The following is a 23,221-nucleotide window of genomic DNA, read 5'->3' as shown; positions in this document are numbered from 1 at the left end:
TTTATCCAGCTGTATTATTCTTTTTTTCCAAGTGATGGATTTGACAGTGAAGTGGGAGCCAAGGGCTCCAGAGCCCTAGCATGGTACTAGTTAGGTTTCCCATTGCAGCATTTAAACAGAGCATTTTTTATCAGACAGTGACATTAGAGAAAGGCTGCAAGGTATTTCTAGAAAAAAAAAAAAGCACTTTGCTAATGTAATTGTTCTTCATGATAGTAACTTGTAATTTATTTCCAGTTTCATAAAACCAAATGTTTTGCTCTCTTTTCTTTTAGAGAGTGTCATCATTCACCAGTTACGCATGAGCTCTAGATGAGCTACCAGCACCCCAGTATTCTCTCTGTGTGCACTACCCTCCTTACCAGTTGGACGGATCACTGTAGAAGCCCTCTACCATCAACACCAGGGTCACTTGTGCTACTGATTATTCATGGGAGTATTTACTGCTTCCATTAGATTAAAATCTAATGTATTCTTGGTAGAGCTTTAAGAACGGTATTTTGATACAGCCAGAGGGAGAGAAGCAGTCTTTCTGCCAGCTGAATTTCACTTTTATTTGCAAAGCCTGAGGCACGTGCTTGATTTTGTTTGCCATATAATTTATTTTTTTAATACACTTTGTAAAGTAACTGTCCCAAAGTTGCAATTCCTGTTGTCCGTGGTGCATTTGTTTGTAGAATACACTGTTAAATTTGCAATTTGATATTTTTGTAGAGGAGAGAATGTAAAGAAATGAAAAAATAATTTCAACAGTATTTTCTGTTTAAATGGAAAAATACTCGGCGCAATTTTTTGCTACCATACGATTCTGTGAGACTAAATACTCTGATGACTGCTGTATGGAATTTCTACTATTGCAGAATATGTCTTGCACTGTGTGATGGTTTGGCATAAAATTAAGTATAAAGTCCAATGCCTTGAAATACAACTAGATTTACTCATTTTAGATGATGTAAGCCAGTTTTTAAAGCTGTGATTTTTTTCTATATAATGTATGTTTTTACTTATGCCTGTACCAAAAAAAAAGTTGATTTTCATTACACTGTAACTAATAAATTTTCACAACTATGCAAATGTAATCAAGTGTTTCAATTTTAAATTAATTTTCTAAAGTTGGCAGTATTTGTGTGTCTTTGTGTGTAGGGACAGAATGTACAGCTTTGGAAGTTAATTTTTCTGACTGCTTTCCACTGCGGTCTCACAGTGATGTGCGTAGTAAAACTGGTTCTAATATTGTTTGTGATACAAAGAGGGATCTGTCACCAAGTGCTTAATGACATCATTGTTTCTAACCTGGTACTCTCACTGCATTGGCAGATACATTTGTTTGACATGATCAGATTGTTCAGTGCAAGACTAATGGAACTGTATAAATGAGATGCCATGTGGTGAACTGTGCATTTTACACTGGCAGCTTTTCAAATAGCACCCAGAGAGCTCTGTGGCAGCTATACTTAAAATGATGTTTGAATGAACTACACTTAAAGCTGGATAAAACCCTTGTGGGGTGAGTTTTTTTCTTATACAGTTCATAATTAATTGTTTTTAATCAAGTCGTTGGCACATATTTAAAATGCTACTTATTTAAATTGTAGATGCTACTGGGATAAACTGTTTTTTAGAAGAGAAAACAGTATTGCTTGCAGGAGATGCAATGCGGGATGCCAGAAAAAGTGCATTAACTCAGTGTCCTACTGAGAAGAGTAGGCCAGTTACCTTTGAAGCTGGAATAATGCAGTGGTATGTAGTCAATTTGATCTTTGTGGTTTGGTTTGCTTGCCAACCATGGGAGCTGTTGGCTCTTCTTGATATGAGCTCTGCACTTAGTACTGAAATTCTAGAGAACCAGGACAATCTGGGACCTGGATGGACTTTTGTGGAGCTGATCTGCACTGGGAAGAGTTAGCTGATATGCAAGGGAGCTACTGGATAATCTAAACAAAACAAATGCTGTTTCTGCTTGCAAAACTCATTTCCTGGTATAGCTTTGGACTACACCAAAGCTTCAGCTGGTACACAAAGTTTGTTAAGGAGGCTTGTGGTGTTTTTTTGTTTTTTTTTTTTTTTGGTTTTTTTTGTTTTTGTTTTTGTTTTTTTACATCTGATAATGTGTGCCAATAAACATAGCTGTGTCTGTAAGCAGTATTTTAGAGTGAGTTCAATATTCCAGCTTCCATAGAATAATAAATTCAGAGCATGTTTAAGCGTGTGCCACATTTCAATTTGCGGTGCAGTAGAATGAATGTAGTACTGACCCCAAATCTCCTATTTTCAAAACACCACCTGTGAATCAAGAACTATCCATGAGTTCACCTGGAATGAAACTGCCCTGTATTTGAAAGTGACACTGACAAGCCTGACGTGAACTTTTACATATGGGTAAAATCTTAAGTACAATCATACTTCAAAGTTGAGTCTGGATTTGAAAAGTCCCAATCAAGGAATAAAATATTTTTCCTTGTCTGGATTTTAATATAAAGCTGATTCAGTATGAGTGTATGCATAAGCTGTCCTCTGTTGTTTTATGATCCCTAAACAAATACACAGACATTTACGGCTTCGCAAATGCATTAAGTTTTTAAGCTTTTAAAAAATAAAGATTTGTTTAAAGCATTAATACAGTCGTGGTGTACTTGAAATCATTTAGATTTTAATGTATGATAATGAACTGCATCACTCTAAAGAATAATAGCAACCCTGGTCACAAAAGATCATTGCTGACATACACTATGGTATCAACAATGCTGTTTTATGCAGATAGAATAATAAATTCTCTTCTGGTATTTTGCAGGCAGCAAAGTATTTCACTAAGGCATCCAGTCAGTCAAGTTCACGAATGCAAAGGGTGCTCTGACAGGTGTATTTCATCTTATGTATTTATGTTCCTGGCCATTTTGCACATTACCAAATCTGGATTTGCATCTAAAACAAATTAAGGAAGTGCATTAGCCTCATAATTGGCTGATACTCTGGGGGCACTCAGGAAGAAATGTAATAATGTAGATTAAAAATGGGATGAATTTCTACAATCATTACCGTTAAAAAGGAAGTAATCATGAAGTGCTTTCACGATAAGACAAAGCAGAGGCCACTTTGGACCTCAGAGAGCAGTAACTTTTGAGCAATGGAAAATCAGTGAATGATCTGCGTTTCCTTTAAAATACTGTAATTGCCTACAGAGGTTTCAAAGCCCTATTTTAGTATAAATACAGGTGATAAGATACGACTTCTATTAAAAAATCTGACATACTTTGACTTCTAGAAAAAGACTCTTCTACACTGTGCTTTCCATTTGCCTCATTGTGAAAAACAGTTGGACACAAAGAGGAGATAAAATTTTCTGTTTTGTAGAACAATCTGTAATGTGGAAATGATGGTAGAAATAGAAAATGGAGGTTACTGCCCTGAACACTCCACTTTCTACTGTGAAAATGCTCGGTTTTAGCTCTTTTCTCTGAACAACAACATTTAGTTCTATGTTGAATGCTTTACACGTAATGCTTGTTTATACCTATGTAGATTGGCTGACTGAATTAATCTGCTTGACACTTTTATTTGCCTTAATTGACTACTCTCTGCATTAGTGGTTATAACAGCATGAAGTTTTATTTCTTTAGATTTTATTTTAAAGAGCATCATTTTCCTAGAAATAAGAAGACAATGTGATAGAGTAAGTGCCAGAAGAAGATCGTTCAGGGAGAGTTAATGAAATACAATTAAAAAGTAAATGCCAATTGATGGTCTTTTAGATTAATTACAGTACAGTCATTTTTATAATATTTGTGTGGATTTAATATGCTTGAAATCAACTTTTTGTCCATCAGTGCCCTCAAGTCTTTCTCTGCAAGGCTGCTCTCAATGAGTTCTCCCAGTCTGTACTCGTATCTGGTATTGCCTCAACCCAAGTGTAACACCATGCACTTGGCCTTGCTGAACCTCATTAGGTTCTCATGTTCCTGCCTTTAGAGCTTGTGCAGGTTCCTCCCTTCTATTGTGTAAACTGCACCACTCAGCTTGGTGTCATCAGCAAATTTCCCTACCAGAATGAGAGCCTGTGAGCATGATGTCTCTTGCAGACGAAGCAAGAAGGGGGCCTCAATCAGGTGGCCTGTAGTAGATCTTGACCACCAGATGCCCTTTATTAGTCCAGTCTCTAACTTTAACCCACAAGCTCTCAACTTGTTTATGACTGTTTCTCAGAGGCAGCTCCTTGCACTTCTACTCCACTTCTTCCCACCCCTCCTACCTCACCTGTCCCTTCTAAAAAGCTCATAGCCCTCAGTCATGGCATTCCAGTTATGTGATTCATCCCACCATGGTTCCGTGATAGCAATAAGATAGTAGTTTTCCAATTTCACCATAGTGCAATTCCTCTTGCTTATTTCCCACGTTGTACATTGATATAGAGGCACTTCAGCAGGGCTTCTGGCCACGTTACCTTCTGGGCAGAGCCCTCCCAAAAACTTCTGGGACAAATCCAAGGTTATCCCCCACTGCTTTCTAAAGTGACAGTGTTCCCTGAGTCTTCTCTGTTACTCAGCAGTACATCCCCATCAAATCTAGTTTAAAATCCTGGTGATGAGCCGTACCAGCTTGCTGCCAAGTATATTTCTACCCCTCCTGATCAGTTGTGTCCTATCCTGCTTAAGGTTTGTCCTAGATCACAGAACCCAAAGCCCTGGGCATGACATCAATCATGCATCCATTCAATTCATTCAACTGGTCTGTTCTTCTCTGTCTGCCTGGATCCCCTTTCTCCAAGTAGAAGGATTGAAGAGAACACTGCCTGCAAAAATTTCACATGCGTTGGCCGGGAATCGAACCCGGGTCAACTGCTTGGAAGGCAGCTATGCTCACCACTATACCACCAACGCAGCTGCCAAAATGAAGACCTAATAAATTAGATTACCTTCCCACACACTAAGAAGGATCACTATGAATGTATATTTTTGTTAGTAATTTTTGTTCTGTATCTGTTTTTCTTATGAATGCACACAAATCAATCTGAAGTGCACTATATTGCACAGCACCTCAGTGTAAAAATTAATGAGTGTGAACTTTGTAGGTTGTACTTGCTTGGATTTAAATGAATTTGCCTTAACATAAACCTATGCAATAATATTCAACCAAGACCTTAGCTTACAGGCAATAAAGTAAAACAGAGATATAACAGAATCACAGAATCACTAATGTTGGAAAAGACCTCTAAGATCATCTAGTACAACCATTCACCTACCACCAGTATCACCCACTAAACCGAGTCCCCAAGCACCACATTTACCCTTTCCTTAAACACCTCCAGGAACACTGACTTCACCACTTCCCTGGGCAGCATGTTCCAATGCAGTTCAATCCACTCTTCCTGAAAAAAAATTCTTCCTAATAGGCAACGTTAACTCTCATCCTATTGCTATTGCCTGGAAGAAGAAGCTACCGAACTCCTTGGCACAACATCCTTCCAGGTGACTGTAGAGAGCAATAAGGTCTTTTTCTGAGCCTCCCAGTTCCCTCAGCTGCTCCCTGTGAGACTTGTGCTCCAGAATCCTCACCAGCTTAGTTGCCCTTAAATATCAAAGTATTCAAGCTGATGTTCTTTATTTCTCTAAAGAATGGAAGTAAGATTCCCCAAGGGTTGACAGCTTGTGCCCAGTGTATCTACCTGCACACAGAAGTAGAAGGTGTATTTGCTTCTCACGCCACATGACAGCAGGCCCCACGTGATGAACCTCGTGCCAAAGTTCCCAGCACCAACCCAATTAGGACTGCAAAACATGGTGCCCTGTGGTGTCCTCTGTGTCTTTGCATAGATGGAGGGATGCCTTTCCATCGGGCTACTGTGATGGCTGCACTGAGGTGATCTTTCATTGATGGAGGCCATGAAGAAGCTGAGTGTCCAGGAGGTGACAGGGTGGCATGGAGGGAACATGATGCTTTTCCACAAGTAGTCAATAAAATGCAGAGGACAAAAGGGCCCTCTTGAACCTGGCAGCATCCAAGGAAACTTCTTGTCACCTCACAGCACAGGTTTACACTCACTGATCCCTCACTGGATTTTCTGGGAGGTTGAGGCAGCACAAGTCACCAGGCTTGATGACAGAAGACAAAAGGTAATAGAGAAAAGGGTTATAACAGGGGAAGGGGCTTCGCTGCCAGAAGCTCAGAAGGATACATCAGGAATGAGATACAGCTGCAGCACATACAAGGGAAGTGTCTTACTTGAGAGCCCTAGATAACTGCTTAGAGCCCAAAGTCATTAGAGACCAAATTTTAGATGCTTTAAAATAAATAAATAAAAAATAGTGCTCCTGAGCTTCCTGTGCTGCCTGTGGAGAGGCAGGAGCCTGCACAGCCCCATGGCGCTGCTCCTCACCAGACGCCTGCCTCCCCGGCGCTCCCTGTTGGTGTATTTGATTATCCCACTTCATTTTTGGGAAACTATTCCCGTCTGCAGCCAAAGAGCATTGATTACACATGAAATCCATAGAACTATAAAATCAGTTGAATTGGAAGGGACCCTTGAAGGTCATCTAGTCCAACTGCACTGCAAGGGACACCGTTAGATCCGGCTGCTCAGAAACTCATTGCATTACATTTTTCTAAAATCACAAAGAAACATCATTGCTTGCTGACAGCCAGGTTTTGGCCACGCTGACCACCCCTGCCCTCGCTAAATGAACTCTAAAAGGAAAGCACCAGCAGAAGGAGAAATACACAGTTTCAACATTGTGTTGCCTTGAGCTGTGCCCCTCTGGACAAAGCAGTTGCTCAGAAATACACGCGCACGCAAGGGTTGATAGTGATAGGACAAGGGGGAATGGTTTTAAACTGAGACAGGGGAGGTTTAGGTTAGATATTAGGAGGAAGCTTTTCACACAGAGGGTGGTGATGCACTGGAGCAGGTTGACCAAGGAGCTTGTGGATGCCCCATCCCTGGAGGCATTCAAGGCCAGGCTGGATGTGCTCTGGGCAGCCTGGTCTGGTGGTTGGCGACCCAGCACACAGCAGGGGGGCTGAAACTCAACGGTCATTGTGGTCCTTTTCAACCCAGGCCATTCTGCGATTCCAACCACCGGACTCAAAACCAGCAGCGCTGAACATGAGCATGCGCAGAAATAGAGTGGATGGTGAATAAAGGCGCCCGTTGACATTACGCATGCGCTTTCCGCTCCGAGCAGGCGGAAGGAGACAATGAGCGCGCAGATTGTGTCCTGCCGTTGCGCAGACACCGCTCTTGCTCTGAGCATGCGCAGCTTCGTCTCGGCGATCCCTTTCCGCCGGGACGCGAAGGTTATGTCATCAACCGCGCGCCGTCCCGCGAGAGCGCAGGCGCGGCGTCCGTCGGTCACGTGGTGGGTTCGCGGGCGGGGCGGCCGGCGGTGTCGGCGGGCGGCGTCATGGCGGTCAACTACAGCGCTAAGGAGGAGGCGGACGGGCACCCTGCGGGCGGCGGGCCTGGCGGCGGGGCCGCGGCCGGCGGTGGTGGAGCGGTGAAGACCCGCAAGCCGGACAACACGGCGTTCAAGCAGCAGCGCCTGCCCGCCTGGCAGCCCATCCTGACGGCGGGCACAGTGCTGCCGGCCTTCTTCATTATCGGCCTCATCTTCATCCCCATCGGTATCGGCATCTTCGTCACCTCCAACAACATCCGCGAGTACGAGGTGCGCGGGGACCGGGCCTCCCCTCAGCTCTGGGCATGGGGAGCCGGGCCGGGCGGGGGGAAGGAAAGAAGGAAGCCAAGGTGACGGCTGTGTCGGGAGGAGGTTGGGAAACAGAGTCCGAGGAACTAAAATTCCTGTCAAGGAAAGGCTGAAGTGGAGGGGGAAATAGGAGCTTGAAGCCCGTTGTGCCGTGTCTGGATGCTGCATTTAAGTTTCTTGCCTGGAAGTGTGGGGGCATGCGCATCTGGAAGTTGGCACAGCTACTTCAGAGCACTCTGCTCTGTTCTTGACACACCGACTATCGATGCCACCGTACAGCCCTTTTGAAGGTGATGCAGATGCCTGTTTTCAACAGGATACTACACTGAGAAACATTAAAAAAAAGAAAAAAAAAAAGCTGGCTAACACTTTTTATGATGGTTATGTTTAGAACAGATGTTTATTTATTAAAGTAACATGCAGTCTTATGCTGATGTTATGAGAGATGTATGTTTATCCAATTATATTTACCATATCTTTTCGTTCTGATTGGGTCTGGGTTGATCCTTAAGGATGAGAACTTCATCAGTTTCCTCCGAGTCCAGAACTATAAATTACATTCAGGTTGGATGTTAGGAAGAACTTCTTCATAAGGATGGTCAGGTGCTGGAAGTTCTGTGACTCCTTGTAGATAGATCCCTGCTGTGTGTGTATTCACTGGAGCAGGTTGCCCAGGGAGGTTGTGGATGCCACATCCTTGGAGGCATGCAAGGCCAGGCTGGATGTGGCTCTGGGCAGCCTGGTCTAGTGGTTGGTGACCTTGCATACAAAAGCAGGGTTGAGACTAGATGATCCTTGAGATCCTTTTCAACCCAGGCCATTCTATGATTCTATGAAATGTTAAAGGCTCAGTCTGGTTAGCAGTTACTTATGTACTGCTGTAAAGCTCAAGCAGGAGCCACAAGGCATCTGTTCCCTTCTGACACGTACAGTTAGTACGACTAACACTACCCTACACAGACAGACTGCATCTATGAAGCAGTGTTGGCCACTTATATTTGGAAATGAGATGGCAGGTGGTAGTCTTCGGTCTCTTCTAGATTCAAGGTATTAAAGATAGGTAAAAATGTTCCTAGCTTTTTATCAAGTGTGTTTATCATTTGTGTTGCCACCTCCCCCTGGAGTTTGGTCAGATTTTATTTTTCTGGGGATAGGGTTTGTGAGTTCTGTGAGTCTGATGTTGTGATCAAACAGTTCAGGTATGCAAGTAAAAGGAGGAAGCTTATGTTCCGTTCTTTGATTCTAATGCTTTTCTATAAAGCGTTTTAGTGCAAAAATTGTGGAGAGGGGGAGCATGCACAGCTACCACTGCACATCAAAAGGTCTTTGCCTGGTGCTCTGGCTTTTCTTAGTAACCTCCAGATGTTACTCCCAAAGAGCCACTGATACAACTTCGGGAGACAAGGCTTCTAAAAGCGAGTTGTGGTGACTGAGCTCATTTAGAAATGTAATTAGGGGAGGAAGCAGAGCTGCTTATTTACACACACCTCAGACAGTAGCCTCCTCATGAGGTGTCTTTGTGTGTGTGTATAGCAGCCTGAAAGCTTGCTGTATTGTAACTGAACAGGATGTATGATTGATGTCCCCAAATACATGTTTGTGTACAGTTCATATTATCCCTAGGCCTGTTCTGGAAATTGATGCTGCAGTTTCTGAGAACTGCACTGTTCTTATGTGGGTGCAAGCAGTGAAATGTGGCCTTTCCATTGATTTCGTTTAGAAGCTCTCTTGAATTTAAATGTGGAAGATGTCCAGAATCTTAAGTGTATGAGGATTATGGATTGTTGTGTATGTGTGTGTGTGCACACTGGTTTTTCTCTATCTTTTCTCAGTTTCAAAAATGTCCATCATGGGAAATTGTTCATTTGAGAGAAATATGAGGAAAAAGCTTCAGAAATGTCTATTTTCTGCCCTATATTATTAAAGGCCAATGTGGTCCTGTTTTTATTTTTAGAATGGATAAAGAACTGCTGACAGCACATTAAAATGTGATACAAATTGAGCAATGTCCAGGACACTCATTGAACAGGAAGCACATCCCGGTGCTGCGACTGCTACTTGTGAATTGCTTAACAGTAGTTAAAACCAGACCCAAAGGTACTGCTAGGAATGAGGAACTGAGATGAGGTGCCTGACTATTGTGTGCATCTTCAGTGCTGTGTGCGGTTCTTGTGACCCCATCACCAAAATGATGCAGAACTTAGTGAAATCTGCAGAGATGGATATAGGAAAAAAAAAAAACCAGACTGATTGGATGCCTTTTATACAAGAAGTGGCCAGGAACAGTAATTGCTGGTCCAGAGCAGAGGAGCTGAAGGGAGGCCTCATGGAGGCTGCAGCTCCTTGCAGGGAGCGAAGGGCAGCGCTGTGCTCTGCTCTGTGTGACAGCAGCAGGGCCTGAGGGAATGGCATGGGGCTGCGTCAAGGGAGGGGCAGCTGGGGGTTAGGGACAGGTGTTGCACCACAGAATGGGTTGGCATGGCACAGGCTGCATAGAGCAGTGGACACAGGCTTGAGCTGTCAGAGTTTATGGAGCATTTTGAGCACTGAGACACAGGGTTTGATTTTGTGTGCTGTGTGGAGCTGGGAGTTGGACTTAGTGATCATTATGGGTCCCTCCAACTCAGGATATTCTATGATTCTTCAGTAGCATCCATTTGTAACAGCATGTGAAGCCTACAAAGAGCACAGATGGTTTGGAGAATTCATATGCACAATAGCTGTGTTATTTCTGCACTACAAAAACAAGCGAGCTGAGAAGGACATCAACAAACTGACCAGCCGTTGGGCCAGGAGATACCAGCTCCACGTGGGTCTGTGGTCTCTTGTTACTGCTCTCTGGAGCCCTGGTGCTGCGTCGTGTGGATTTCTGCCTTGGCTCCGTGCATTAGTTCTTGTGTTCTTGAAGCAGTGGTTTCATTATTTGTCAAGAGATGAAAACATATCTGTATTACTTTAGCTAAGCTGTCAGTGGAACATGTAAGGTGTTCTTCATGTAAGTGAAATTTTTAAATCTTGCTGGTCCTTGTGCTGCAGCTGGACCGAGCCTTGAAGGACTGCAGAGGCAGAGCTACTTCTGCATAAACTCAGTATCTCGTTTAATGAGAGGCAAAAATAATGCAAGCCTTTCCCCCACCTCACAGCTTCTGAATCTGATTTGTTTCAGCTGAGCTTGTCAGAGGAAGGTCATCTGCCAGAAGCCTGGCAGTGGAACACAGGCTACTAAAGCGCCTTTGCTGAAGAAAGAGCTGCAGCTCTTAACAGATAGCAGACAATCTATGGGGAGAGAGACCTTGAAGAAGATCCAGAGGGAAATGGGCTTCAATTGTTCCTTAAACCTTGAAACTGCTTGTTTTATTTAACCTTAATATGGATTTTAGGACAGATCATAAATCATTCTCAGTAATGTTTGACTACAACCGTAAATCAGAACAAACCATTTGCAGCAGTCTTTCATAAAACTGAGCAGGATTTGTAGTTCAGAACACTTTGTTTTGATAACTTGTCATGTGTTGTGCTGATCTGAGTTTCTAATTCTAAGTAGCAAGCATCTTTCAAGTGTAGGAATACTAGTTCATAGGCAGATGGAATCTTTGTCCTACTCATGAAGCTGACCTGCTGAACCCAATGCAGTTATTTCCTCCTGTTTGCATCCTGAAGCCATGCAGGAGAGAGCAACGAAATGCAGTCAAGGACTTCTGTTGTCAGGGGGCCATAGAATGAGTGCCCAGGTGCTCAGGATACATTATGTGTGTTGTAAAGGTAGCCTGAATGTGCAGGTTTCAGGTAATTTTTCTTGTTCTTGTTGCTAGACTATTAAAGACAGATACTTGATAAGCTGCATTAACAGCAATCATCTTTCTTTTTCATCTGGCATTTTACTGTTCTTGGCATTAGTGTCTTTATCTTCCTTGTTTAAGGAGAGCTCTTGAGCATTAAGTGGTCTTTGAAAAATCTTCTAGCTGATTCTTTGCTGTCTAGGTTTAAGCACTGAAAGTTTTCTTATGCAGAACTTCTTTCTTATTAAATATCTAGGTAGGCTTTTAAAAACTAGACTTCTCTGGAAGGCGTGTAGCAGCTTAGATCTGCTTGTTATATATGAAGTGTGTTTGGAAATGGTGTGGTGCCTTGAGTATCTGCTCTGTCTGTTTTGGTGGGGTTTTTTTTGTTTGCTTTTTTTTCTCTTCCCCAGCATTAATGGCCCACTCTGGTGCCAGATTTGTTTGAGGCTGAAACATAATATGTAGTCAGAATCACAAAATAGTTTGGGTTAGAAGGGACCATGAGATCATCAAACAGGGCTTTTGGAACTGAGATGCAGTAAGGTTGCAAAATAAATGCAAAAAAAACCAATTTTCTTTGTTTTCCCACTGTAAACTAATGTGAATATTTTTTTTCTGTTATAGATTGATTATACAGGAATAGAGCCTTCCAGTCCTTGCAACAAATGTTTAAATGTGTCCTGGGATAGCACACCGCCTTGTACTTGCACAATCAATTTCACATTGGAGCATTCATTTGAGGTATGTAACCTTGCTTGCAAAGTGAAATGAGGACTGCTGACGTGGTTTATTTCCTAAGTGATAGGAAAGCTGCATTCCCACAGCCTTACTTTGTTTCTATCTTAAAGGATTGTTTCTAGTATTTCTATGAACATGGATATGACGGCTGTGTATCTTCTCAGAAGCAGGGATGAGATGGTTTTTAATGCCTCTCTTTGCCTAGAATTGCACAGTGTTAAGTGGGATACCTTTTACACATCTGGATTTACTGTGTCCTAGTTGGATTTCATGTACTTGACATGTAGATGAGCTATTCCTGCACAGCTTCAACTGAATTCAGCAGGAAGTGACAACACCAGGTGCGTGCTTTTTTGCAGACTGGAGGCAAATCATAGAATGGCCTGGGTTGAAAAGGACCACAATGATCACCTAGTTTCAACCCCCAAAATAATAACAAGATAAGTATTGGGATAGTACTGATGAATATCATGCTGCTGGTTTATGGCACGTTGATACTGTTTGACTTCAGGTTGCCAGCTTTTGTTAATATTGTGTGTACTCAGTATGAACAGAGTTGAGTCTTTGAGTGTTACTATAAAGTAAACTCAATTTAAGAGGTTAAAGTTCCAGCTCTCAGTTAACTAGCATCCTTGTGTGTTTTATTGATCTGTTGTGTGAATTCAAACCCCTCTTGTAGAGTAATGTATTCATGTATTATGGACTTTCCAACTTCTATCAAAACCACCGTCGCTATGTGAAATCTCGAGATGACAGCCAACTAAACGGAGACAACAGCTCATTACTTGTAGGTATTCAAGCTTTGATATTAATGGGCAATGAACAACTGACTTGCATAAGTTATCACAGGGCAGAATATGGAGTTTAATAATAATGAAGCTGTAGAATTTTTGTATTCCAGAGAACAACAGTAAGGAATTCCATACTTTTTATGAGAAAATGTAAAATGCTGTAATTTCATGGCAGTTGTTTGTTCAGTGGACAGCAGTGCAGTACCTCAAACACATCTCAAAATCGAATAGCTTTAAACTTTTTACTTTCAGATGATAGTACGTATGTGTACCCATTCATTTTCAGTATAAAATACTGTTACCTAACGCTTGGTTTGGATGTTGCAGCTAAATGCATTTGTTTCTATAGAATCAGGTTTGATACTGAGCATCAGCATTACTGGAAAATATCAGTACTCTGTATTCTGCTCAAAGTACTGCATAGAGTCAGATTGCTCCTCCTCCTAGTTTTGGCAAGGAGTGGAAATACATGTGGATTCTTGCTCCTGCAAAAAGTATTCCCCCTTTTTTGCATGTAAATTGGAAAAAAAAAAGCAGCTGATGACTGACATTGGATTTCAGGTCACTTGTTTTTGGCATGATGTTTGTGTGCTTACAACCTTATTATTTTATGCTGAGCTTTGTTACTTACTGCAATCTGTTATCTCTACCACTGGTGCATACAGGGAGTTTGGGGGGGAGGGGAACTTTATTAAAAGAATGCTGGAGTACTTCGTGTTTCAGTTAGAACTTTTTTTTTTCCTTTCAACAGTTTCCAAGCGGTCTTAATTTTAGAATGACCATCATGGGATTTTTGATTTTATTCATATTTCATCTAGATTATATTCCTGCTTGTAAAGAAAAAAAAATCAATCATATTGATTAGCAGTGAATACTGAAATATTGTAAATAAGCTTACTCATGAGAAGATTTTTGTAGTAAGTGTAAGCTATGCACGCTGAAGTACTGAAGCATAAACTAGCACAGACTGATCTGCCCTTTTTCTTTCTAACTGTCAGAATCCAAGTAAGGAATGTGAGCCCTACCGCACAAATGAGGATAAACCCATTGCTCCCTGTGGGGCTATTGCCAACAGTATGTTTAATGGTATGGTAACACTTCTAAGTTTAGCATTTAGATGTTTTTGTGTTGTTATGTATGCTTTGTGCTGTTGCTTTATCCTGGCTATTATTGTGGATTGTTTTGTTTTGAATTAACACACCTTAATTGTTTGGAATGTTCAGATACCATTTTTTTTAATAGCTATCACAGTGAATTTAATCTGATAGCACACAAGGGATTGAAACATCTGTTGTGAGTGGCTGTTATGGCTATGGAATAGATGTAATAGGTGTATGTGGGTATAACGCATTGCTATGGAACCTGCGTGGATTCTCACAGAACAGTTTTTGATTGTGGCAGTTTTTGTTTTTCCTGGAGATGTTTTACTGCCTATCAGGATCGTTATCTAATAAAAGTCACTCTTATCTGGTGTTCCAATTTGATTTTCTCCATAGATACATTGGAATTATACCACGTTGAAAATGACACAAGGACTGCTATTACTTTGATTAAAAAAGGCATTGCGTGGTGGACAGATAAAAATGTGAAGTTCAGGAACCCTACAGGAGATGGAAATAATTTAACTGCACTCTTCCAAGGTAAGAAACATGTGAAATTTTAAGAAGAAAAGATTTCAAACACATTGATTGCCATGGATTTTTACCTCAATGACAACATTGTAGTGAACATACTAATTAAAAATATTGTCCTATGTAGAAGTCCAAGCTAAGGGCTATTCTGCTGTCTGGAAAAGTTGTCTGTTAACAGTGGATGTTAACACAGATGATAAAACAGAACTGGGGTTATTTCCTTTTTAATCTTTCTGAAGTTTCATAAAAGCTCTTTCTGTCAGTTGCTCGGCATCAGATTAGTTTTGCTTTGGCAGCTAATCCAATTTGTTAAGATGGGGAAAAGATTCCTGGTTTAAGTGATATTTCAGTAACTTGCTGTTTGGGATATCAAATATCAAATCACTTTTTTTTTTTTTTTTTGATAATTTTTTATGCCTTGAACACTGAGAAAATCTTAGTAAGTGCATTGCTGTAATACATGGCTTTAACTTGAGAAGAAATCCTGTGATTATTTAACCAAACGGTGTGGTTGTTTGTTTTTTTTTTTTTTAATGTTTCTTCTGATAGATCTTGCAGTACTGTTTAAAATCTGATTATTTGTGAATAAATTGACTGATTTCTCTCATTTGTAAGGTTAAATGTAATTAAATACAGTCTGATAAAGTCTTAAAGCAGTTTTCCTTTTGGGCTTTAGGGTCTGTGTGTATATGTAAGATAGAAAATAGCTTTAGGTTTAGCATGTGTGTTTCTTGCTTAGTCACAGCCAAGTGACCTTACCAAAGTGACATTACCCTTGGAAAGGCAGATACCATACTCTAATACAGTGTAGAATTGTATATCCAGTAGTTAGCAAAAGCACTACTGTGACATCATCTAAAGTACTGTATGTAATTTTATTTGCTCATGGTCCAGAAAGTAGTAGAGCTGGAGAGCTATGATCATAATGGAGAATTATCTCACAACAGTAGAGTAATATTTTGATAAGGCTTCCTATCTATATAAATGTATAGAGTGGGCAAACTTGTTTTAGCCATAGACAGTGCTGTTGTGTGAGTAAATGAATATACACTGCTGTTTAAACTGGAAACTCTGCAGGTGATAGAGGAATGGATAGATTGCTCAGAGTGTCATAGTATGGCTTGGGTTGGAAGGGACCTCAGGGATTATGAAGCTCCAGCCGTCTCACCACAGGCAGGGCTACCAACCTCCACATTTAATACTAGACCAGGCTGCTCAGGGCCCCGTCCAGCCTGGACTTGAACACCTCCAGGCACGGGGCATCCACAACCTCTCTGGGCAGCCTGTTCCAGCACCTCACCGCTCTCTCTGTAAAGAACTTTCCTCTGATATCCAACCTAAATCTTTCCTCCCTCAACTTAAAACCATTTCCCCTTGTCCTGCTATTATCTACCCTTTCAAGGAGTTGACTCCCCTGTAAGAGTGGTTGCTAAGTCTCCCTCTTCACATAATTTCAGAAACTGCCTGGACATGGTCCTCAGCACAGTGCCCTAGGGTGTCTTTGCTTGGGCGTGGGTTGGGCCAACTGAAGTCCCTTCTGCTCTCAGCCATTCTATGAAAATAAAAAGTTCCTGAACAGTGATCTTCTGAATTCTGTTTAGAATCTAAACAGTAATCTTGCAGTGAGCCAGCCTGGCTCTTCATATTACTTAGGATTTAATGTATGTTTTTTATGATACTAGAATTAATTTTGGTGATCTAGTGCTTCATTTAGTCCTGTGCTTGAAATGCTTTATTGTTTTTGTTTCATCTTAGGTACAACAAAACCAGTAAACTGGCCCAAACCAGTGTATATGCTGGACTCTGAGCCTGACAACAATGGCTTTATCAATGAAGACTTTATCGTGTGGATGCGCACCGCTGCTCTGCCAACGTTTCGTAAGCTGTATCGTCTCATCGAAAGGAAGAGTAACTTACAGCCTACCTTACAGGCTGGAAAATATTCTTTGGATATCACGTACAGTATCCTTTGAAAATGCCCTTAAAAACTCCTTAGAGCATTGGCTGGGTTACATGGGTATACTTCTGAGGAAGTTTAAATCAAACAAAGCTTTATAATTACTTTCATCTAAGTATAGTTTATAGAACTAACCTGTGTTTGTTCTGTTAAGATCATGAAATTCAGCTCCATAGCTTCATAAGAGGAAATGACTGGGTCAGTTTGACTTCAGAATCACCACCTGAAGCGTGGAGTTGTCTGAACTAGTTAAGAGTATCTTTTGGAGGGTATTACTCTTCTAGAAGTGTAGGATTTTCTTCTGCCTGATCAAGAGGGTAGAGGGAGGAAAACACAATGCTGTGGAGACAGCTGGATCTTCAGACACAATCTAATATAGGAATGATTTGTAAATTTGTAGTCTTATTGCAAGTTTTTTTTTTCACTTGGAGTTAGGCTTATATTCTTTAATGTTTGTACCATTTCAATCATGATCTTAAACTATTGTGTAGTTCACATAGAACTACATTATGTATTCAACAAGAATGAAAATATTCTGTGGATTTTTTTGTTGCTCTTTCTGTTTTTGAAGACAAAACGGGACAAAAAAAATACGTCACTCTTCTGAAGAGGCATTGTGAGAAGACATGTTAATCACGGGGAAGATTTCAGTGTAAAATTTGCCCAGTAAGCAAAATTTTGAAGGACACTAGTGTCTTCTCAGTATGCTTGAGTGCTTAGAGGGGTATGGTCAGTCTCCTTCACCCCTGGTCTCGCACAGCTTGTTCACGTATGTGGGTCCCTGCAGTCCCTGCTGACTGCTTCGAGAGATTGAGACTGAAGTCTCTGAATGGGAGCGTTTTCATGTGATAACTTTTGGGCAGATACAAATGCAGGCAGACTAACAGGAAGATGCACCATAGCCATAGTTCAGGTGATGCTTGAGCTGATAAGTCTTTTTGAAACCTGTTACTTGACCTAAGTCACAGGTTTTATTTTTAGTTTGTAAAATGCTGTATGGTCATACTTCATTTACACTCAGGCTGGTAGCACAGTCAAATGCAGTGTACATTTTTACTTTTCAGTATATGTGCTGCTCATCCTTTGCTTTTCTGTGGAGTGCTTTGACACTGAAGGGGATTGAATACAAGGGGAGAAATTTCTCAGGGGTGCAGAAATCTAGCATTCATTCAGGAGTTGGGGCCTACTTTGCCTCTTCCTGTGGCTTTGTGTACTGTTGTCAGATCACTCTATTTGTAGACTTGCTCCACAGCAACCTTTTGCTGAGTGATTGCTCAAATCTGTGCATAAAGTTAAATTGCTTGCTTCACAATGAGAGAGAAGTTTCATGTCTTCGATGCTGTAAAGAAATTGAGAGAAAAATACAGCACAAGAAAGAATGGAAGACTTAGTAGCTTAGAAATTTGAGTATACATTCTAAACCTGTATTCTTCAGGGCGTGATGACAGTATGTAACCTAGGGCAGGCAGAATTTAGAGGTGAAAATAAGTCCAGAGCTGTGGGTCAGGTGCACATCTGCCATTCCTTTTGGGGCAGACAAAAGATGAGGTAGTTATGTAGGAAAGTAAAGGAGGCAGGTTGTCATAATTACTGAATTCTTAAAACTTGAAAGCTCCTGAAGATCATTTGAAGAGCTACAGCAGTATTTTTCTTCCTTTCAAAACAGCAGGGAGTGTATGTAAAATGGAGTCAACATAAAGTCACTAACAAAAACTCAAATACAAATTTCAGTTCTTGAGCGTATTTCCTTTGTTTTATTGAAGGTGCTTTCAAAAACCCATGAAACTATCCTCTTTGTAGGAGAAGAGAAAATGCATAACATCTGGGGCATTTTTCTTGGAGTAGTTGATGGTGCCCAGGTTAGTCTTTGCTTAAAAGGTCATCAAAATTTTCAGTGTTTACACTTTGAATATTCAAAGAATGATGTTTGTATTGGGAGCCTGAGTGAGATGATCCAGCATGTTAATGTGCATGACTAGGCTAGGTTTGGAAATGCACTTCATGTTTCTTGTTTTCCTATACTCCTTGTTTTCTCTCAGATTATCCCGTGCACAGTTTTGATGGACGAAAAAGAATGATCCTAAGCACCATCTCATGGATGGGAGGCAAAAACCCCTTTCTGGGAATTGCGTACATCACTGTTGGGTCCATATGCTTCTTCTTAGGAGTTGTATTGCTGATCATCCATCACAAATATGGAAATAGAAACACTAGTGCAGACATTCCCAATTAATCTCACATTTTGAAAGCAACCATGCTGCATGTGCATCAAGGCCAGTCCAGAACGGACTCAGTTGTTGGAAGATAAATCTCTGCTAACGTCACTTCTGAGGCTGGGTATATAATTTTATCTAAAGACCTTTCCCCTTGCTGTGAATTAACTCTCAAAATGACGGGTATACAATTAACTACATTGATTGTATCTCTGCATACATCAGAAACGATTTTCTGATGTTTGCCTCTAGCTGGGCAGGCCACTTGATGCATGTAGCCCTGGTTCCCTTGATGCATCTGCTGCTTGTCATGTGCTGTGTAATGTCAGTATGATTCAGTACATACAGATTGTGGAGAAGACCATTGTAAGATACTGTGTAAATTGTTAACTTAGCAGAATTTGAGTGTCAGTGCTGTTGAAAGGAAAAGGCAAGTCTCATGTGTTTTTTCAATTTACTGTCTTGTGTGCATGGACTCCTACATTTCTGGCTGAGATTTTAATATATTTATATTAGCAGTTAAATGTTTTTTCCTGTGTCCTACCCACCTTTGTTATGTTAGATTATTTAAAGGCAGTGCAAACTGCAACACCTGGAATTCCTTTTAATAGTTGCAACAGATGTGCCTGGCCAGTAAAACAGCGTTATATAAAGGCATCAGAAAGCCTATTTGTGAATTATCTGTATGAGTTCCTCTTAAATTTTGTTCTAAACTGGGAGACGTTTGTTGCAGGTAGAACCTGCGGTTTTGTCATTTTCTTTGCTTTAAGTTATATCCAGCAGTAGTTTTCCTGATGTGCTTGCTGGTTTTGCTTTTTAAAGAGTATCTCCAAGCAGTAAGCAAGATGAACCTAAAATGTCTGTTCCAGTCACAAATTTGAGCAAATTCCTTTCACTAAAAGAGTTTATTGAAACATGCATTCTGCTGAGCAGGCTTTGTTGTAAAGGAAATCTCATGTTCTGTTTCCTTATTTGGAGTAGATGCCACAATAAATTCTTTCAGTGTTGAGATACTGAACTGTAGAAATGGAAGAGTTGAGATGACAGTAATCTCTTTGTTATTCCAGCGCAGGTTAAGTTTGCAGTGAAACATAATTGAAATATTGCAGTTAGAAGCAGTGTGAGTTTTAATGTCTTAAACTACAGAAAGGTTCACTTCCAAGTTAATTTGAAGCTAGCTAATCTGTAAAATACTATTTGACTTTTTTTTTTATTTTTTTTTAGATGATGCACAGAAATTGTAATGTATATGGTGGAGATCACTTTATATGCAACTAGCTTCATAAGTACTGAGTGTATTAAAAAGACCTAATAAATTCTGCAAACCATTTATTAAGAGCTTTTACTTTGTTCTTGAACATGCATTTATTTTCATCTGGATGCAAAGACATTAAGATTGAATGCATTTTACACAAATTATGTTTCTCAGTTACAAAAAAATCAATGTAACATCCATAGCCAACTTTATACAACACTATATTAATTTAGCACATAAATGCAAAACTATTTTTACTCAATTACTTGTGTAATCTTTTTCAGCTAGCAGTTTAAGTGTATTGGTCTGCATACACTGCAGAATGAAGTAGTGTTTCCATGATGCTGGTTTTCTGTATAAGCATGTAATTTGCTTACATAGTACATTGTGGAAACACAGGGCTCTTAAATCTTCTAGATTTTTTTGCAGTGTTGTATCTGTTGCTGGAACTATAGTATAAGGATATATATATACTCTGTATATTGCAAGGTTGAAAAGTTGCACAAAATTTTAAGCTGGTCATTCCTCTGTAGAAGAGTTTAGTCAAAACAAAGTAAACAAGTAAGGAGATGTTTCCCATTTACTGCTTATTAAAATATTTTGATTTTTAAACTGTTTGTCATTTGAAAGGTAAATGTTTTGCTTTATTCATGACCCCCTATCTTTTCTGAGTAGGGAATGCTGTTTTTTTGGGGCTATGTTCAAAATGGAAAACAATATTTTTCTATCTCTACCTTGAAGTGTTTTTTAGTGCTTTTTCCTTTTCCTGTTGACCACAGCTGTCAATGCTGTTTGGATTGTCCTAATGAAGTGCACCAGGATAAGAATTGCTGTCTGTTTGGTTCTTGCTACAAATAAAGTGTTTTTCTGAAAGCCTGTAGCAGTAAATACTTGTCAGACAATATGAACACTATGCCTGAGGAGCTCAAAATATTAGGTGAAACTTGGAATCTCTTGTTTTACTCTTCTACATTTGCCTCAGGGGCATGCAGGTAACTATTGAGATTCTTGGATTTTGTATTTCCTGGAGGCTGCCAATGTGTCACGTGTTCAAAGATGAAGCCACAGTGTCCCTATCTGACACTTGTCAGAGCAGTGTCACTGTCCCAGTGCTCAGTGCCATGCGTTGGACCTGACCACTTGTGACCTTGGTTCTTCAGTGGCATTCATCCTGCACAACTAGAGAGCAATGCCTCTCCTTTCCAAGTGCCAGCCAGGCACTTTCCAAATCCCACCCTGTTCAGGCAGTGCCCAAAGTGTGAGATTATAGGCTTCCTGTAAGAGGGTGGTGTTAGGAGAGCCCGCTTGTGAATGAATCTTTCTTGGAGAAATTAAGGTGGGAAACTAGGATGTGTCTCTGGCTTATGCAGGAGCTTTTTAAACAAAATCCTTTGCATGTGCCCATCTTTCTTCCAGACTTGTTAAGATCTACATAGCTGTAGCAAAGCAGAGGGCCCCTTGGGTACTTCTAAATTGCCTTGGGCTATTTGGAGAGCTGTTGGTTGTGATCAGTTGAGTCAGAGGGAAGAGTTACCACTTTAAAACTTGAATGTGAAGTATCCTTTGTAGTCTTTGCCTCTCAAGGTACCAATGGTACTGAAACTGCACTCTCAGCAGCCTGATTTTGCTTTAATTATGAATGTTACACCTTGAAGAACACAAGCCTTGCCTTTTTATAGAAATCTTGGGGAGAGAGGCCATGACAATCTAATGTCAGGTAACATTTGCTTGAGTCTGCCAAGCAGCACAAGGAAAGATCAGGTGTTTGCCCTGAGTTCACTGCAGGTGTTAATGACTGCACCTTTCTCAAATGCTCTTCCTGCACTGGGGCAACATCAGTGTTACTCATCTGTAGACACACAGATATCAGATAATCAGCTGAAGTGTCTGATTGGAAAAATGTAACTAAACGTAACACAGAATATGTACTCAATTAATTTAAAAATAATGTAGAATACACTGATTGGAAGGCAGCTGCTTGAAAAGGACTTGGTCCTACATAAGACTGGTATATTTTGTATTTGTTGTATAGGCGTTCTGTATTTGTTACCATAGATTGTTCTCTGCAAATGAACTAACTTTAAAGAGTTAGAAAGGAAGAGGGCAACATTGCAAAAGCCTTCAGCAATGTCCCAACAGTAATAAGTACTTCTCAAGGCGTATCAAGTCCCCATAAGGGACTATTGGCCTGGTTACAATGAGTTACTTTAAAAATAAATAAATAAAGGGACATTTTGAATACCTGTGTCTGTGTTGAACAGCCTGCCAAAAGAGAAATCTTGCTTGGTGGGGGGAGGAAGTGAATGGTCATGCTACTCTTATTCTAGCTCTCTTTTTAGCGATGTGGTCAATTTATGGACTCCTAAGATAGAAGGTGTGGTTTTATCTCTTCCTCAGATTGGCAGAAGCACTTTCATGTAACAATACCATGCATTGTAGCTCACAGAATACGATCCAATTAGCATAGTACCTCTTATGCCTTAAATGGGCAGCTCTGACAATTTTGATTTAGACTGACTACGATCATAAGCCTGATAAGAACTCATATCCTTATATGACCTGAGTCACAAATAAGAAACTCCCTTCTGCTCAACCAGCACTTGAATGATAGTAATGATGTCTGTTGCTTGAGTTTATGCTGATTTCTGCTGTTTGAAATAATTGTTCTCATTTTATGTTGGAAATAAGTAAGCAGAAATAAAAGAAGCAAACTTAAACTAGAGTTGCATGCAAGGCTAACCGATGGTGCTTGGATGTCACAAAATAAAATGGTGAGATATTTTAAGTAATGTTAGAGGGCCAGGAAGATGATTTGTGATCTCATTAGTTCTGTTGGGAAAATATGAAAGGCTGAGACATAATATTCTTGGAAGAAATGAAAATATGATTGTTTCTAGGCGTACATCCAGAGTTAAGTAGTTAAATGAGTATCTGCTTCACAGCAGATGCTTATAAACATTGGAACAAATCCTTGTTCAGCTTCGTAGGGGGAATGATCAAAGAAAGATATGAAACTCCCAATGCGAGCCACTGTATGAAGCTTCTGTTTTGGGGGAAAGTTCCAGCTTCTTACTGCAATCAGGCAGAGATTCTGTTTAGCTGGAAGTGATGTTATTCAGAGCCATGTCTAATCCTGACTGCTCTCTCTTCAAGCTGC

At 40.5% G+C, this 23,221-nt stretch overlaps 2 protein-coding genes and 1 non-coding gene across 6 annotated transcripts in view; 2 read left to right on the top strand and 1 right to left on the bottom strand.

Moving 5' to 3' along the window:
- FILIP1 (filamin A interacting protein 1) overlaps positions 1–2,617 on the top strand; it is a 106,269-nt gene extending 103,652 nt beyond the window's left edge. For all 4 annotated transcript variants that reach the window (XM_042880803.1, XM_042880826.1, XM_042880817.1 and 1 more), the window contains one exon: positions 276–2,617. Coding sequence is in view for 2 of the 4 variants with exons in the window: in XM_042880817.1 (XP_042736751.1) it covers positions 276–316 (41 nt within the window). In the remaining 2 variants the exon portion in view is untranslated. The remainder of the gene's footprint in view (positions 1–275) is intronic.
- Positions 2,618–4,802: 2,185 nt separating this feature from the next.
- Positions 4,803–4,874, bottom strand: TRNAG-UCC. The gene has a single exon. It is a non-coding gene; the product is annotated as a tRNA-Gly (tRNA).
- A 2,520-nt stretch (positions 4,875–7,394) lies between these two features.
- TMEM30A (transmembrane protein 30A) lies at positions 7,395–20,937 on the top strand. Its single transcript, XM_042893906.1, has 7 exons — positions 7,395–7,658; positions 12,104–12,220; positions 12,897–13,004; positions 14,007–14,094; positions 14,505–14,648; positions 16,395–16,601; positions 18,636–20,937. Exons 1-7 carry the CDS (start codon positions 7,395–7,397, stop codon positions 18,827–18,829), a joined length of 1,122 nt encoding a protein of 373 aa, XP_042749840.1. The 3' UTR covers positions 18,830–20,937.
- Positions 20,938–23,221: the final 2,284 nt, after the last annotated feature.

This window comes from Lagopus leucura, unplaced genomic scaffold (genome assembly GCF_019238085.1).
Source record: "Lagopus leucura isolate 7727_CA_CO unplaced genomic scaffold, USGS_WTPT01 Super-Scaffold_73, whole genome shotgun sequence".
NCBI classification, from domain to species: Eukaryota; Metazoa; Chordata; class Aves; order Galliformes; family Phasianidae; genus Lagopus; species Lagopus leucura.
The sequence above is the reverse complement of the archived record's forward strand: the minus strand, read 5'-3'. Positions and strand labels throughout refer to the sequence as shown.